Consider the following 17,499-nt stretch of genomic DNA (forward strand, 5'->3'; position numbering starts at 1 on the left):
GGAACCTAATGATGGTTTGGCAGGTCACCAAACACAGTCCGAAATATATATGGTAGGGGGAGAGGGGTATGGAGAGGGAGTCAAGATCCGGTGGTAGGGGGAGTGAGCTGCAGATGGGAGAGAAGGAGGACAGGGGAAGGTGGGGAAGAGTGGGGGTCGAGAGAGATGGAGAGGAGAGAAGGGAGGGGTGGGTAGAGATGGATAGGAGGTAGGGGGTGGGGAGGGATGGAAAGGAGAGGTGGATGAGGGGTTGGGAGAGATGGAGAGGATAGGGGGAAGAGAGCGGGAGGGGTGGAAAGGAGAGGGGATTGGAGGGTGGGGAGAGACAGGAGGGAAGAGAGGGGTGGGGAGAGACATAGAGGGGGAGTGGAGTGGTGGGGTGAGACGGAGAAGAGAGTTGTCGTGAGAGACGGAGTAGGGGTGGGGAGAGATGGGGAGGAAATTGCATTCATTCCACTTGTGACTGTGTTCCCCCAGAGATGTTAACTCTCTCTGTCATCTCTCTGCTGCTTTCACAAAGTGAAGATACTGCATTAAACTCAGATACAGAGTCAAGGCAATTGCTGACATACTCGTGACCTCTCTTGATGTTGACATCACTGGAACTCCTCCACTACCCGTCCGTTCAGCCATGTTGAGGACAGTTGTGGTCAGATTTTGCTGTTCTGTAACAAACAAAATTAACAGTAGAGCGTCAAGCATTGATTCAATTATAAAAAAAAACACTGTTTTGCTTTAAACAGAACGATACACTTCCAAATATACGCTGAAAACTTGATACGACCCGATGTACCTGCGCTCATCCACCCACAGTCACACAATACCCATTTCCCCTATCCCCAGATTGAACATCTTTCCAGCATTTCCCGGAGTATCTACTCGCTGTATTGCAGGCAACTCCCTTTTACGAAACAATCCTGGACCTGGAGTAATGTGTCCATGGAATGGCAAGGCAGACTGAGCAGTCAACGCACAGTGCTTTGGTCCTCCTACCACTGGTGGCGCTATGGTGAGTATTGGACAATTTTTGCAGCCGTGTGGGCTGAAACATTTCTGCTGACGATACTTCTATTCCTCTCGTCACTGAATTATACAGATTTCTCAGTCACACCTGAATCTCACCGTCTCCTTGCAGTTTAACATTGCACCTATGGCAAAATATGATTTGAGTCTAAGAAACACTCTGACATCCTGAACAATGCAATCCCACCCATAGCATCGCAGAATCTTGTCCAGAACTATGACATTTTCTCCGGCAGGATTTTAAGATCATTATTAGCATCTAATCTCTGATCAAGATTTATTTACGCATTCATCTGGCTATTATCAGATAGTTACACGGCACCTTGTTGAACACAATGTAGGTCCACCATACATCAAAACCAGCAAACGCAAAATCAGATTTACAATAACTAAAACAAAATGCTGGAATTATTGAACACGACAGACAGTACGTGGATACTTCGGGTCGAAGACCGTGTAATCAAAGCTGAGCTTGTCTGTAGCAGCGATGTATCTGCTCTCTATCTGTGTTGTATTCTGTGTTGCGTATTGATGATTTTGTTATGCTCCGGAGTGGGGTGGGATCGGGTAAAAGCGAAGGGAATCAGTTCCATATTTGTGCTTTGTCCTGTGCAGTACACAGCTGGGGACAAACTGATGTATATCTTTTATTATTATTCACTCGAATACATGAACTTACACATGGGTAGACTTCAGTTTCATCGCTACAAAATTGTACGTATGCTCATTTCAAATAAAGGAACGAATACACCAACCTTCACAATCACCAACTTTTACAATCAATATTGGAGCTGAGGGCATGTCATACAAACATAACAAATCCCTGGGGGTCGCCAACAATGTCAATTTGGATTGGCTACATTCTCAACAAATGTTTCTCAATCTGACGATTATTTTAAATATAAGACCATAAGATAGAGGAGCAGAGGTAGGCCACTCGGCCCATCCAGTCTGCTCCACCATTCAATCATAGACTGATCTAATAGTTCCAGTCATCCCCACTCCCTTGCCTTTTTCACCCATACCCTTTGATGCCCTGGCAAATCAACAACCTATTTATCTCAGCCTTAAATACACCCAATGACTTGGCCTCCACAGCTGCTCGAGGCAACAAATTCAATAGATTTACCACACTTTGACTAAAGTAAGTTCTCGCATCTCTGTTCTAAATGGACGGCCTACAATCCTGAAGTTGTGCCCTCTTGTCCTACAGTCGCTTACCATGGAAATGACCTTGCCATATCTAATCTGTTCAGGCCTTTTAGCATTTGGAATTTTTCTATAAGATCTCCCCTCATTCCCCTGAACTCCAGGGAATACAGCGCAAGAGTTGCCAGGCGTTCCTCATACAGTAATCCTTTAATTCCTGGAATCATTCTCGTGAATCTTCTCTGAACCCTCTCCAATGTCAGTATATCATTTCTAATATAAGGAGCCCAAAACTGCACTTAACACTCCTACTGTGTTCTCATGAGTGTCTTATCGAGCCTCAACATCACATCCCTGCTCTTATATTCTATACCTCTAGAAATGAATGCTAACATTGCATTCGCCTTCTTCACCACCGACTCAACCTGGAGGTTAACCTTTAGAGTATCCTGCATAAGGGCTCCAAGTCTCTTTCGCATCTCTGCATTTTCAATTCTTTCCCCATAATAGTCTGCGCATTTATTTTTTCCACCTAAGTGCATGACCATACATTTTCCAACATTGTATTTCATTTACCACTTATTTGTCCATTCCCCTAAACTATCTAACTCCATCTGCCGGGTCTCTTATTCCTCAACACAACCTGCTACCTTTGCTTCATCGGCAAATTTAGCCAAAAATCCATCAATCCCATATTCCAAATCATTGACATATATCGTAAAAAGCAGCAGTCCCAACATCGACCAGGGTGGAACTCCACTGGTAACCGACAACCAGCCAGAATAGGAACACTTTATTCCCACTCTCTGTTTTCTGCCGATCAGCTTACGCGCTGAAATTTCAATGTGAACTCGGTCATACTGTGATCATGGTTCCCTAAAGTTTCTTTAAGCTTAAGCTCACTTATCACCTTCGGATCATTGCACAACACCCAGACCAGCACAGAGGATCCACTAGTGGGCTCAACAACAAGCTGTTCTTAAAAAACCATCTCTTTGACATTCTACCAATTCTCTCCCTTGAGGCCCAGTACTGACCTGGTTTCCCCAATCCACTTTCATGTTAAAATCCCCAATGATTATCCTTCTGACACACCTTTTCCATCTCCTGCTGTAATTTGTAATCACATCTTGGCTGCAGTTTGGAGGCCTGTTTACAACTGCCATGAGAGTCCTTTTACACTTTCCGTTTCTTAACTCAACCCACATAGACTCTACACCTTCCGATGGCAAGTCAGCCCTTTCTAATGATTTAATATTATTTCTTATAGACAGGGCCATATCACCTGCATATCTGCCTACTAACCTATTTTTCTGATACACCGTATATCCTTGGGCATCCTTTAGCCAAGTTTCAGAAATGGCCACAACCTCATTCTTGCCAATCTGCAGCTGAATTTCAAGAAGGTCCATTTTATTCTGTATGCTGCGTGCATTCAAATACAACACTTTGAGTCCAGTATTTACTATTTTAACTGCACAACGCCTCTATTGACATTTAAATCTTACCACTATCTGTGTTTATGCCTCATCTCCTGCCTATTGTTTCTGTCATCTGTGTTGTAGGTTATCTTCGATTTATTTCTGTTTCCGCTTCCTCAGCCCTATCACTCCGGTTCCCACCCCCGGATAAATAATTGAAACCCTGCCTAGCAGCTCTATTAACCCTGCCTACTCGGATATTTTGGCTTCAGGTGTAACCCGTTACTTTTGTACAGGTCGTCCCTCCCCCAGAAGCGACCCCAGTGATCCCCGTGATCCTGTCCCCACACCAGTCTCTCAGCCACGCATTAATATGCCTGATCATGCCATTGATGAAAACACTATTAGGAGAACACGAATAGTAAACACTAATAGGAGATTTTAGAACACCATTAGGACACAACGCTGTGCCCATTTCTATTTCTAAACTTTCAATGTACGATCACGTAGCAAAAAGTTTTCAAGTCGTTCCCGGACTCCTAAAAGAACCTCAAAAATCACCAGATCTCACTGATTCTAAAATCAAACCTCACTGAAATTTGAACACTCCTTGCAAGTATAATGGTCTCAGTGAACAAATATATAATCGTCCCTCACACCGCAACACCTGGGGGGTGATATCCTTCTGTTCAGTATAATGAGGCTATTTGGCCCATCCAGTCTGACCCAAAGTTATTCTCCTGCGTTCACCCTTAAACCCTCAATCTCCTTACAATCAAGAACATAACAGTCTCTGCTGTATCACAGTGACAGCCCCCTACACCCTGTGTGGCAACAATTTCCACAGATTAACCGTCCATTCACTGAAGAAACTCCTCTCATCTCAGTTTTAAAGGGAAGTTTCTTTATTCTGAAGGTGCAACCTCGGATTTCAGACTCTCTGACCAATAAAAATATCCTCTCCATGTACACTCTACTCATGCTGTTCAACATTCAGAGGTTTAAGTAAGTCCCACCCAGTCCCGTCGCTCTGAACACCACTGAGCACAGGCCCAGAATCATCAAACGCTCCTCATAGTTAAAGCCTGTCATTCCTGTCATCATTCTTGTGAACATTGTGAGCAACAACTTTACTGAACACATTTTCAGCAATAACAGGCAAATCGGTACCAGGGTAACTTATGGGGAAAAAAATGATTTATTTTTACTGTTCTACTAACCATCACAAACTGAGCACCTATGCTCAGGTTCATTATCAGAAGGTTAAACCATTCCAGGGTGAATGTAATTTTTTAAAAAACTGGAATTATTTGAGATGGTCAGCAGGTATGGAACGGCCGTGGGAAGAGGAACAAAGACACAATTCAGTTACACAAATTTCACAGAATGGCTTCAAACATTTTCCACTTTTAGTGCAGATCACCCGCATCCCGACTTTCTCAAATCAAAACATAACACACACAATCTAGTGCAAGATCTTAGCGGGCCATCCCAGCCCCGAACCGTCGACTGTTTACTCTTCTCCATAGATTCTGCCCAGCCTGCAGAGTTCCTCCAGAATTTTGTGTGTGTTAACTGGAGTCTCTGTATGGTTTCCGCTGCCTGACAGACAGGTGACAGTAGGGGGCAATATCCACATACAGTTTGAACACTCGACCGTGTCCATTTCTACTGTTGTATACACGGAACAGCTCACTTAATCTCAGCTTTTGGAATTGGAGCTTATCCTCTCCTCAGAATATCAGTCTTTGCTTCCCAAGGAACTTCAGAACCAAATATCTGAGCCCAGAAGAGAAACACTCGCTCAACACGTTAAAACCTCAGTGGCCCGATGCTCCTCGCCACACAAACACTACCTACCCAACGCTGCATTTTCCAAATTATTTCATATTTACACCAGCTACATTTTAAATTATTCCCTCCACATCTTCCCTCCTCCACCGGTTCACAGAGTTTTTGGTTCGATTCACATCCCGGTCCGATACACAATTCAGACCCAAATGGAAAATGTGCAGGTTTCATTTAAATCACTTTTGTGTACAAACACTAATTTCTATTCACATTCCTCTGGCTTCACTGGACGGGAACACTGAAATATCATGAAGTGAGAAACGGCAAGAGGTGGTCTTACACTACCACTGTTTCATTTACGGTGAGTGTCACTTTAGAAACGTCTGGAGGAGGCGGGACTATGAAGTCAGTGTAACAAGCTGTAACAGAGCGCTGGGACTGGCAGTGAGAGGGGAGAGAGGGGAGAGAGGGGGAGGGAGAGAGGGAGGGGAGAGAGGGGAGAGAGGGGAGAGAGGGGAGAGAGGGGAGAGAGGGGAGAGAGGGGAGAGAGGGGAGAGAGGGGAGAGAGGGGAGAGAGGGGAGAGAGGGGAGAGAGGGGAGAGAGGGGAGAGAGGGGAGAGAGAGAGAGGGAGGGGGAGGGAGAGAGATGACTGCAAGCTGCTGGCAGGTATTTTACTGAAACAACGAGTTAAGTTTGATACTTTCCAATACCCAAAGGATTGGGTTCATCAACGGCACATAATACATCGGATGTGTGACTGGTACTCGTATGATCCATACGTGGATTCTGTTGGAGTATCCTGTGGCAATCACGTTTGTTGAACTTTACCTGGATCCGGGTGTGCCATGTGGTAACCACTTGTGTGAAGCAATATTCTGTGACTGTCATCGTGTGAGAGTTCTACGTGGATTTTTGAATGACTCGGCGGATAAGATCTTCGGCAACTGTTACTTTGACTTCCCCAGCGTGGATCCCGTGGAACTGCGTGATCCACTCTCTCTACATTTTAACATGGATTTACAAATATCTCCCCTCATCCATTCCTTGAATTGCTGAACCTTTCTACTCTGCCATCTTAAGACTTTAGTAAATGCTCCAGAGCTTGAATTTTTGGGAGCCACGCACATGCTGACTTCTGTCTATTCCAGGCATGGGCAAACTACGGTCGGGGGGCCATATGCGGCTCGTTAAGCTTTTTAATCCGGCCCGCAGAACTTGATGAAATTATATTAATAAGCCTTGTTAACGTTTTTTCCCCGCAATTCTGGCGTTTTCCCAATAGATGACGCACTCTATATACATTGACCTTTGTTGAGGTGCAGCGTATTACTCCACATTTGCGCTTTACTCTTTGTTCGGCTCGACCTATTTGTGTGAACAGGCGTTCAGCGTCATGAACATCAACAAAGCCAGCCACAGATCCAAGTTAACTGACCAACACCTCAGATCCATCCTGAGAATCGCCACAACAAAACTAAATCCAGACTTTGATGCGCTGGCTAAAAAGGGAGACCAACAACACTGGTCCCACTGAAATTAAAAATAAGTTTCTTCGTTGTGTTATGTAAAAAATGCATTTGAAAATATTTTTTTCAATAAGCCTTACATGTTACATGTCATTTCTGTCAAGTGATGGACATGAGTAGTGCGCAGGTGCACGTACGTTCTCAAAATAAAAAATGCACTCCAGATCAATAACGCGCTCCGCATACTGGCGCGCTGGCATTGTTCTGTCTTTGTGCGGGTCGTTGTTGAGTTTTGGCACAGGGGACAATTGAATAAGAAGGAGCAGGACAAGTGGACCTGCATCTCCTACCATTTTTGAAATAAAGACAGGCAGGAGGAGAGTGATGATGATAATATCTTGAAGGATAACAGAATTTTCAGTGCTTTAAAATAATAACTGTTACTATTAAAAAAGCTGTATTTTATTCATTTAATTTTCAGTGTTTTAAAAGTCATTTCAATAAATAGCTAAATACCATGGACTTCAAAGACAGATATTTTGTTGTAATGCATTTGTTCATTTTCAATTGAAATTAAAGCACATGTTTTCTACATATCCCATGATATTTTATTTTCTCTTATGAGGTGTATTACCAAAACACTCCGTCCATCTGCTCCTGGTCCGGCCCCCCTGTCAAATTTTAGAACCCTTTTTGGCCCACAGGTCAAAAAGTTTGCCCACCCCTGGTCTATTCCGTTTAATTTTCTATATTCTCAAGTAGATGCTAATAAAGACAGCGGTTTTAACATTAATCTCGGACTTCAACAGAATCAAGGGCTTTGCTTCCACTGGCCATTGAGGAGAAGAGTTCAGAACACCCTCAATCAACACATGAACAATAGATGTATCCGTCTGAAATTTGAAATTCTGAAAAGGGAACAGGCGTTTGCTGTACAGATCCCGCACCTTCGCTTTGAAGCAGGTGGCCATTGTTCTATAGACCTGTTCTTAATCTTTACTAAGCCTGTGGAAAATGTCAATCGTGCAAACAGTTAACAGAGAAAAACATTTGACATAGAAAACCTGCAGCACAATACAGGTCCTTCGGTAAACAACGTTGTGCCGAATGTAAACCTATCCTAGAAATTACTAGGGTTACCCATAACCCTCGATTTTTCTAAGCTCCATGTACCAATCCAAAAGTCTCTTAAAAGATCCTATCGTATCTGCCTCCACCATCGTTGCTGGCAGCCCATTACACCACTCATCACACTCTGTGTAGAAAAAGTTACACCTGACATCTCTTCTTACCGACTCCCAAGCACCTTAAACATGTGCCCTCTTGTGGCAGCCATTTCAGTCTTGAGAAAAAGCCTCTGACTATCTGCACGATCTATGCCTCTCACCATCGTATACATCTCTATATGGTCAACTCTCATCCTCTGTCGCTCCAAGGAGAAAAGGCCAAGTTCGCTCAACCTGTTTTGATAAGGCATGTTCTCCAAACCAGGCAACATACTTGTAAATCTCCTCTGCACTCTTTCTATGATTTCCACATCCTTCCTGTAGTGGGGAGACCAGAACTGAGCACAGGGTCCTATATAGCTGCAACATTACTTCTTGGCTCCTAAATTCATTTCCACGATTGATGAAGGCCAATTCACACCGAATGCCTTCTTAACCACAGAGTCAACCTGCGCAGCAGCTTTGAGCGTCCTATGGACTTCGACCCCAAGATCCGTCTGATCCTCCACGGGGCCAAAAATCATACCATTAATACTATATTCTGCCATCATATTAGACCTACCAAAATGAACTATTTCACACTTTTCTGGATTGAACTCCATCTGGAACTTCTCAGCCCAGTTCTGCATCCTATCAATGTCCCACTGTAACCTCTGACAGGCCTCCACACTATTCACAACACCGCCAACATTTGTGTCATCAGCAAACTTACTAACCCATTCCTCCACTTACTCACCCAGGTCAATTATAAAAACTGCGAAGAGTAAGGGTCCCAGAACAGATTCCTGAAACACACCACTGGTCACCATGCAGAATATGACCCGGCTACAACCACTCTTTGCCTTCTGTGGGCAAGCCAGCTCTGGATCCACAAAGCAATGTCCCCTTGGATCCCATGCCTCCTTACTTTATCAATAAGCCTTGCATGGGGTACCTTACCAAATGCCTCGCTGAAATCCATATACACTACATCTACTGTTCTTACTTCAGAAATGTATTTAGTCACAACCTCAAAAAATTCTAACACTAGGAACAGAAAAAGCAAAGCTGCCAGAACTGGCTCAAAATAAACAAATATCTCCTTGATCGCTGATACAATTCAGAAACAACTTGTTGTTTGGAAATAAAGATCCAAAATAAATACCTGAAACTGAATTTTTCTTAAGTCAATTCCCCAAGAGTGTGAGAGCTTTCTGACAGTGTAAATACTGTGTACCGTTTCTTGCAGATAATCCCGCCCACAACCCCACACATATCACATGTAACCATGGCAACACACAGAGTGCTGGGAGAACTCAGCAGGTTAGCTAGCATTTAAGGATGGGGGTAAGCAGTCGATGTTGTGGACCGTCCCTTCATCCGGACTGGACTGGATAGGGGAGGAGGGCAGATGATTGACTGATTTGGAAGGTGCGGCTTGTTGTTCTGTGAGACTCGGTGCTCAGGGTCTGCGAGCAAGCAGCTGCCTGTCTGTCACATTCCTCAGAACAAGGAGCGGCCGTTCCGCTGAAATCAAATCCAAACCGGTTCGACAAAACACTGTCATTCAAGTGTGAAGAAAGCTTAATATTGCATTTAACCCCTTCTTCTACAGGTAAGAGCAGTAGAACCAAAGGCACAATGTAAAGAACATTACTGGGCTCTCGAATGTCGACTGTACTATTTTCCATAGATGCTGCCTGGCTTGTAGAGTTCCTCCAGCATTTTGTGTCTGTTCATATGATGACCCCACCACTCCAGGGATCAGGCTGGTGAATCTTCATTGCACTCTCTATAACAAATACTCTCTAACCTCTTTGTTCATCCTCTATGGAATTAATTTCAATCTTCTGTAGCCCTGTGTTGCCCCAAACACTCACCTCCCTCCCCTGTCACTATTTCCACCTTCCACCTCCCCCCTCACCTGGATCCACCTCTCACTCCCCAGCTCTTGCCCCATCCCCACCCCTCACCTCTTTTCTCTGACTATTTCCCATTCACTCTGTCCAGAGGGAGGGTCTCGGCCCGAAATGTTAACGGTCCATTTCCTTCCACCGATGCTGCCCGACCCACTGAGTTCCTCCGGCAGTTTGTTCTTTGAATGTCAAGCAACTGAAACTTTTTTACTAAGCTCCCAAGTGGAACCTTGGCAAATGCCTTGCTAAAATCCACGTAGGCAACATCCACTATCTTGTCTTTAATAAGAATGCTGAGACACGACCTACCAGGCACAACGCCACGCTGACCATCCTGGATCAGTCAATGTTTCTCCACATAGTCATATATCTGGTCCCTTAGAATAGCTTTCAATAACTTTCCCACTACTTACATCAGGATTCCCGGCCTCTCATTTGCTGGTTTATTTTTGGAGGTTTTCTGAAGCAGTGGAACAACATTTGCTATCTTCCAGTCTTGGGCTACCTCACGTGTCGCTACGGATGATTTAAATATCTCTGCTTGGGCCCTGCAATTTCTGCACTTGCCTCCACACCATCGTAGGGAGGACCTTGTCAAGTCATTGTCCCTAATGTGCTTTGAGACAGCAAATAACTCCTCCTCTCTAATCTGTATAGGGTCCATTTATTACATCGAGTCATTTTGCAGTATGGCCGTCCCTGTCCATATGAGAAAAGTTAAAATCACCTACCATCACAAATTATATTTCTACAACAGTCTGCAATCTCTCAGCAAATCTGCTCCGCTAAATCCCACAGACTTTTGGTGATCTGTAATACAATCTGTAATAATGTGGTTTTATCATTCTAATACCTCAGTTCTGCCCATAAAGCCTCAGCAAAGGAATTCTCCTGTCTTTCCTGACTGAGCACTGCCGGGACATTTTCCTGGAGTACCAATGCACCCCTCCCCCATTTGATTCCACATGCACATACACATTTAAAACAATGGAAATACAGAGCAGCCAGTCCTGCCCCTCCTGCAACCAAATCTCACAAATGGCTAAAATGTCATAATTCCACATGTTGATTCATGCCCTGAGCACATCTGACTTTCCTTTAATACTTCGTACATTGAAACATGAGCAGCTCAGAACATTAGTCGCATCATGGTCAGCCTGCGATTCCTGACTTTGTCTGCTGTCCTAACAACATCTGTTTGAGAAGATTTCTTCTGCTCGCACTCAGTAGAAACCACCCTGGAGAGTATTTGTAGCTGACGGAAACGATGTTGTTTCTCTTAATCCATTTGGACAGTAATTGTCTCGTTAACATGAACATGTCAGGACTCCCTACTCCCACTAAGTTCACAGCCGATCCCGACCAAAGCCGAGCCTTGCTCTAAACGTTGAATCGGTGTGCAGAATCATAGACAACACTTACCTCTGATGCTGTAACCGGCTGGCGTTCAGTGTGGTCCCAGCAAATCACAGTCCGACTTCCCCGGTAACCAACAATGGTCTTACAACGACGTTCACACTCTGTACGGAGAGTTGAGTCTGAGCTGCTGCTCCCGAGGCCACTCGGCTGTGATGTGTACGCCGCTCATTTCAGATGGACAGGGCCGGGTGAGCCGGGGTAGAGCGGGACTGCCGCAGCCTGGTCACACCAACTCTCACCGGCTCAGGACGGGTCTGACAGCAGGAGGGGGCGAGAGTAGGATCAATGTAGCAACCCTTAAGAGGTTAACCTTTCTGTCCGGATTTCCTTGTGGATCTCTCCTTTTTCTTTCATAGCAACCAGTGGGGCGGAGTTTCTCTGTTTAACTCAGCGAGTCCCGAGCTGCGAATTTGATCCAGCCCGGGTTCTGGGAAGGTCTGAGCTCCGCCCTTTATGTAAACAGGACTGCCCGGCGTAGGTTCGGACTCCCCAACCCTGGGAAACGCACACTGGTGAATGTGGCCAGGCATCAAGGGTTTATAGACTACGTAAGACTTGACTGTACCAATGACGCCCCCTCCCTGGCACTCCAAACAATGCCTCAAAGCACACAACACAAGCCAGCCAGGAAAGCCACTACCCTCACAGCTGAGCATCCAATGTCTGCAACAGCAAAGTTACTGAGGACTCTGGCCAGAAAGCATCCAGACTGAGCTCACAGAAAGAGTGTACATATGTGCGTTGTTGCCTTCACAGCTATCGTCAACACTTCACTCATCCAGGCTGCTGTTCCCCCGTGCTTTAAATCATCCACCATCATCCCTGTACCAAGGAACTCTACACATTCAGAACAAAGTGACCTGCTGCCCAGTGGAGCTGTTGCCGATCAGCATTAAGTGCTTTGAATGGCTGATAATGGCACAGATCAAAAATTCCAATCCTGGTTCACTGGACACTCACCAGTATGCTTACCGACTGAATTGCGAAGTGGCAGATGACGTTGCATCTGTCAATCCCCTTGGCCTGACATGCCTAACAAAGAGACAATTAGGTCAAAATGTTGTTTCTGGATTTCATTTCAGCATTCAACACTGCTGTCCCACAAACCTTGAACTAATTTCCACTGTTATGGTCTGGTCCAGAGCCCGCATTCCAGTTCTTGATCAGGTTCGCGGACTCTGGATCTTGTAACCATCCCCCATTTCACCCTTGAGCCCAATTAGTCACATGTGTGGAATACCTTGGCTTGTTTGGGCTCAAGGAGGTGCACCTGATGCCCATCGGCTGGCGGTATATTTAAGGGGCTCTGGGACTGAGTAGAGTTGAGGGGTTGTCCTGTTCATCCTGGCTTGGAGTATGCACCATTATAGAGGAGTTCTGCGAGTGAGTCTGGAAGTCACCCTGGATCGAGCTCCTTTCCTATCCCTTGCCTCCGTCGGGTAAGCCAGGCCAGACTGCCATTGCTCGGTGGAGGGCTCTGCCCCTTCCTATCCCTCACCTCTGATGGGTTGTGCCCCGCGACCTATCCAGGTGCCCCGTGACTTCCCCAGGCCCCTGTGTTCCTGCTTGGGAGGTCTGGGCCCTGCCCAGGAGTTATGTGGCCTACCCAGAAGACTGCCCCTTCCTATCCCTCACCTTTGATGGGTTGTGCCCCTGGACCTGCCCAGGCCCCTGTGTTTCTGCCTGGGAGGCCCGGGACCTGCCCAGGAGCTATGCAGCCCACCCAGAGAACTCCAAGATCCTGCCTGAACCCCAGAATCACTTTGAACGCCACGTCCCTCACGCACGCCACAGTCTCCACATCTTGTCTATCGTTTAGTTGTTCCCGTCCTGTCCCTAGTACTTCAGTGCCTGCATCCTGCATTTGGGTCCAGTCTCATGTCCCCTTATGACACCCACACCTCTGTCTAAACACACCACTATGCATCTGGGTGGTGGACTTTCTAACCAACTGACGACAGACAGTCAGGGTGTACAACTGGTCCTCCCTTCCCATCATCGTCAACCTGTGAGACCCTCAGCCTTGTCATGAGACCATTGCTCTACACTCTGTTCACACACAGTTGCAAATCCAAACACCAGAACAAGGCCTACCTGTCATCAAGCACGTATCCACAAAAAGCTGCTAGAACAGTACCATAATATTATCAAGGTGACACACCCTGGTCAGGGACTGTTCGTCCCACTCACAATAGCCCATCAGGGAAGAGGTGACATAACATCCACACCAGGACAATCAGCCTCAAAACAGTTATTCTCCCTAAACAGTAAACCTGATCAACACCTCCACTCTCACCAACGCACCCCTCCATACCCTCACCACTAATTTAACATTCCCTATCAGTCAACATATGTCCAGACACTGCTGTGCCTATCACTTTATGGACATACAATCAATGTATTTTTAAAGCAATCATAATGTATGGATTGTGTTTTTTTATTATTATGCTCTCTATCATTTTGTTTTTTTTTTTCCTGTCCTGCTTCAGTCCGAGAGTAACAATTATTTTGTTCTCCTATACACCTGTGTACCGGAATGATATTAAACAATCTTGAATCTTGAACCCTGGGGAAAATACCACGACCAACCACATTATCTAATCTCTCTCTTGACTTTATAAACTCCTACAATGTCACCTCCATTCTCCTCTGGAATGAAGAGCCAGCTTGGCCAACCTCTCCCTATGACTGGGCCCTCTAGTCCAGGCAACATCTTCAGCAATCTCGTCTGCACCGTCTCTAGATTGATAATATCTTTCCTACAATAGCGTGAACACAACTGTACATAATACTCTGTGCAGCCATAACAACTATTTACATGACTACAATATATTGCCCACAGTCCAAAATGTGAAGGCCAGAATGATTAAAGACTTTATTTCCAGCCTCTATACTTGCACGTCCACTTTCAGTGCACAGTACACTTGTACTCCCAGGTCACTCTGTTCCACAGCACTCCATGCCCTCCCATTCACTATACCAGTCCCACCCTGGTCTGACTGTCCAAAATGCACCATCTTTTACTTGCCCACATGGAAAACTATTTGTCATTCCTCAGCCCAACTCCATAACAGACCCAAGGTCCCTTTGAAATTCAAAGTAACCTGTCACAATATAAGCAGACTCCCGAATATCGTGTCAAACCTGCTAACCATGCTACGTACATTCATATTCAAACCAATGCCATGAATAATGAATTATAAAGGTTTCAATTGTGACACACACATTCCGATAATCACAGGCCTCCACTCGCGAGATCCAAATTCAACCATCACCATCTGCTTCCTGTCATCGAGCCCGGTCTGAATCTACCTCTTCAGTTCCCAGTGAATCCCATATCACCTAATCTTACAGATCAGCTGCCATGTGGAATCTTGTTACAGACTTTACCAAAGTTCAGATGAACAACATCACTGTCCAACTTCACCTATCCCCGTAGTTACCTCTTCAAACATTTCCAGAATACTTGAGAGGTATGATGTCCCTCTGGGTGGTGTAGTTGGTGATTTCTCCATAACCAACGTCTAACCACCCGAGACTTCAGCTTCATTGCAGACTCAGGAAGTTCTGATCCCAGCTGCAGAATTACCAACTTGTATGCTGCAAGTTCCATATCTTCAGAATCACCAGACCAATATTACAGTATAACCCACATACAGACTCCTCTGGGATGTTTTGGTGTTTGTAGAGTTCATCTATCTGGACTGAAGCGTGCACACTGTCTGTTCTATATTCTCAGTGACTCCATGCCAATATTATAACCCACACACAGACTCTCCTAGGACACTTTGGAATCAGTGATTTGCCGTGGTGTTCCTGTCATTTCCGATTCACAAACTAAGGTGGAACTGGAACCTAATGACCCTTTGCCTGGGCCAATGCTCAGGCTGGTTCACCGGTCTGCAGATTGTGAGAGGATGCGAATACACTTCAGCTTGTATCAGCAGCTAAACTGAGCACGTTTGATCAGTATATCATTGCTGTGAGGAATCTCACCCTGCACAATTGGCTGCCATGTTTCCCACAGTGTAGCAGGAACAAAGTGGTTTTAAAGAAAAATCACTAAATAGAAAACACTGAGAACTCAGTGCATCAGGACACATCTGTGAAAGGAGAAATGGTGGAAGACCCAATTTCAGAAATGGGACAGTCCAAGATCCTGCCCGATCAGCTGAGCAATTCCAGTATTTTCTCCTTACTTTACATTTCCTCCAAAAGTAGTTTTTTTTTCCTTCTACTTGAATGCACAGATATTAATTGGTTGCAAAACGTTTGGGACACCCCAAGCTGTTCAACAGATTTGTGTTAATGCCACCCCACTCCACCAATTTGTCAGTTTTCAGTTCCTTCTGACCCTGATGTAAACACATCCCACACAGTCAATGCTCACAGCATTCTTTCCTCCCACTATCACTCTGTTACATTTGCTCCTGAGGCCACTGTCTCTACCCTGAGAGGCGGTGAACACAGAGGGATAAAATGTGCATCTCTTCTTGCAGCTTTGGCTGGCTGTTACCCTGGAAATGGAGGAAGTGACTCTCCAAAAATAAATGGAAAATGAAACACTGGACCTCTAACATAATATATTGAGATTATTATGATAAAGATTAACACTGCAATATTTTTAACAGTGGAACTAAAATTGACATGGCGGGGTTTACCCTGCCACGTGCTGTACAATTACGTGCTAACCACAATTAACCAAAAAAATACACAATTCCTGGAAAACAGTGAGGTAAAGCATGAATGACAATAGGCAGTAAGTGCAGGAGTAGGCCATTCGGCCGTTCTAGCCAGCATCGCCGTTGACTGTGAAAATGGCTGATCATACATAATCACTACCCCGTTCCTGCCCTCTCCCCATATCCCTTGACCCCGCTATCTTCCACTTCGCAATGAAGACAAAAGTTAGAGGAAAGATTGCTGATAGATATCATTGAGCTGATGGGATACAGTCTGGACAAGACTGAACAAGGTGGGCAGGGAATGAGCAGAAAGAATCAGGTGGGAGAAGTGATCAAGAACAATCCCTGATGGTCCTCCAGCAAAACACAGGTACTGAATTAATAGTATATACTACTGTAGAAATGATTCTAAAATGACAACACTAGGACAAATAAGAACTGGCATCTACCCTTGCCCCTCAGCAAATTTCATCAACTCACCATAAAACGTATCCCATCCGCATACCTCACACCTTCGTACAGCTGCTCTCTTCTTTTAGCTTCCAGAAACAGCAAAGAACTGAGGACACAGCTGAACACATCATGGAAACGAGCCTCCCCATGGACTCGCTCTATACTTCCTGCAGCCTCAGTAAATCAGGCAACATAATCATCACTAATCAAATCTCACTGAGTTCTCTCAGGTCCTGTTGAATTTATTGCCAAGTGCACAAGTACGGGAAGGTACAGGTACAGAGAAACGCTAACTTGTGGCAGCATCACAGGCAAGTACATTCAGATAACACACGGAACATAAATTACACGATTCTCTGTCAGTAACAATATGTTTACGTTATCCTGCTAATAGGACTAGAACAACAGGGGCTGAGCGGCGGCTCATCTCAGACGGTTCGGTTTGAAGGTCTCACAACCCGGACCGACCCCGGCAGATTCTGTGAAGGAAGCGAGGCGAGGCCGCCAGTTCGGGGAAGTTCATCCCCTCCCCTTTCAGGATTCACCGACCACCCTGTGTTTCTCTCTCCCTCCCCACCCCCACCTTTTATTCTCCAGTTCTCTTGTTTGAATTCGGGACCTCCCCGCTCCGGACCTGTTTCAATACTCACCGAAAGGAAATTGTCCCTGGCTCCCCGCCCCAGGGGGCGAGGGTGGGAACCCCCTCCCGATCCCAATCCCACCGCCGACCAGCTTCAACAAAGAACGAAAAACAACACCGCCCTTCCCGCACTGAGCATGCGCGATTTCGCCAGCGCGTCACCAGGTAAGGGGGCGGGGCCTCGGAACCTGCCTGTCCAGGTAGAACCATTGTCTCAGATTGCTCCTGCCCCACCGAACTCATTTCTGCAAACCTTGACACCGTCTTATCCCTCCTTGTTCAATCCCTTCCCATGTATTTTCGTGACACTTCTCACAAACTTTTGGATTT

The 17,499-nt window shown here is 45.5% G+C and overlaps 1 protein-coding gene across 1 annotated transcript in view; it reads right to left on the minus strand.

Moving 5' to 3' along the window:
- The window catches only part of LOC132387612 (NACHT, LRR and PYD domains-containing protein 3-like), a 33,490-nt gene extending 16,191 nt beyond the window's left edge, over nt 1–17,299 (minus strand). The window contains exons 1-2 of the mRNA XM_059959984.1: nt 17,180–17,299; nt 573–665 (exon numbers count right to left, since the gene is read on the minus strand). Coding sequence (XP_059815967.1) covers nt 573–633 — 61 coding nt within the window. The 5' untranslated portion in view covers nt 634–665; nt 17,180–17,299. The remainder of the gene's footprint in view (nt 1–572; nt 666–17,179) is intronic.
- Nucleotides 17,300–17,499: the final 200 nt, after the last annotated feature.

Source organism: Hypanus sabinus, unplaced genomic scaffold (genome assembly GCF_030144855.1).
Source record: "Hypanus sabinus isolate sHypSab1 unplaced genomic scaffold, sHypSab1.hap1 scaffold_2038, whole genome shotgun sequence".
NCBI classification, from domain to species: Eukaryota; Metazoa; Chordata; class Chondrichthyes; order Myliobatiformes; family Dasyatidae; genus Hypanus; species Hypanus sabinus.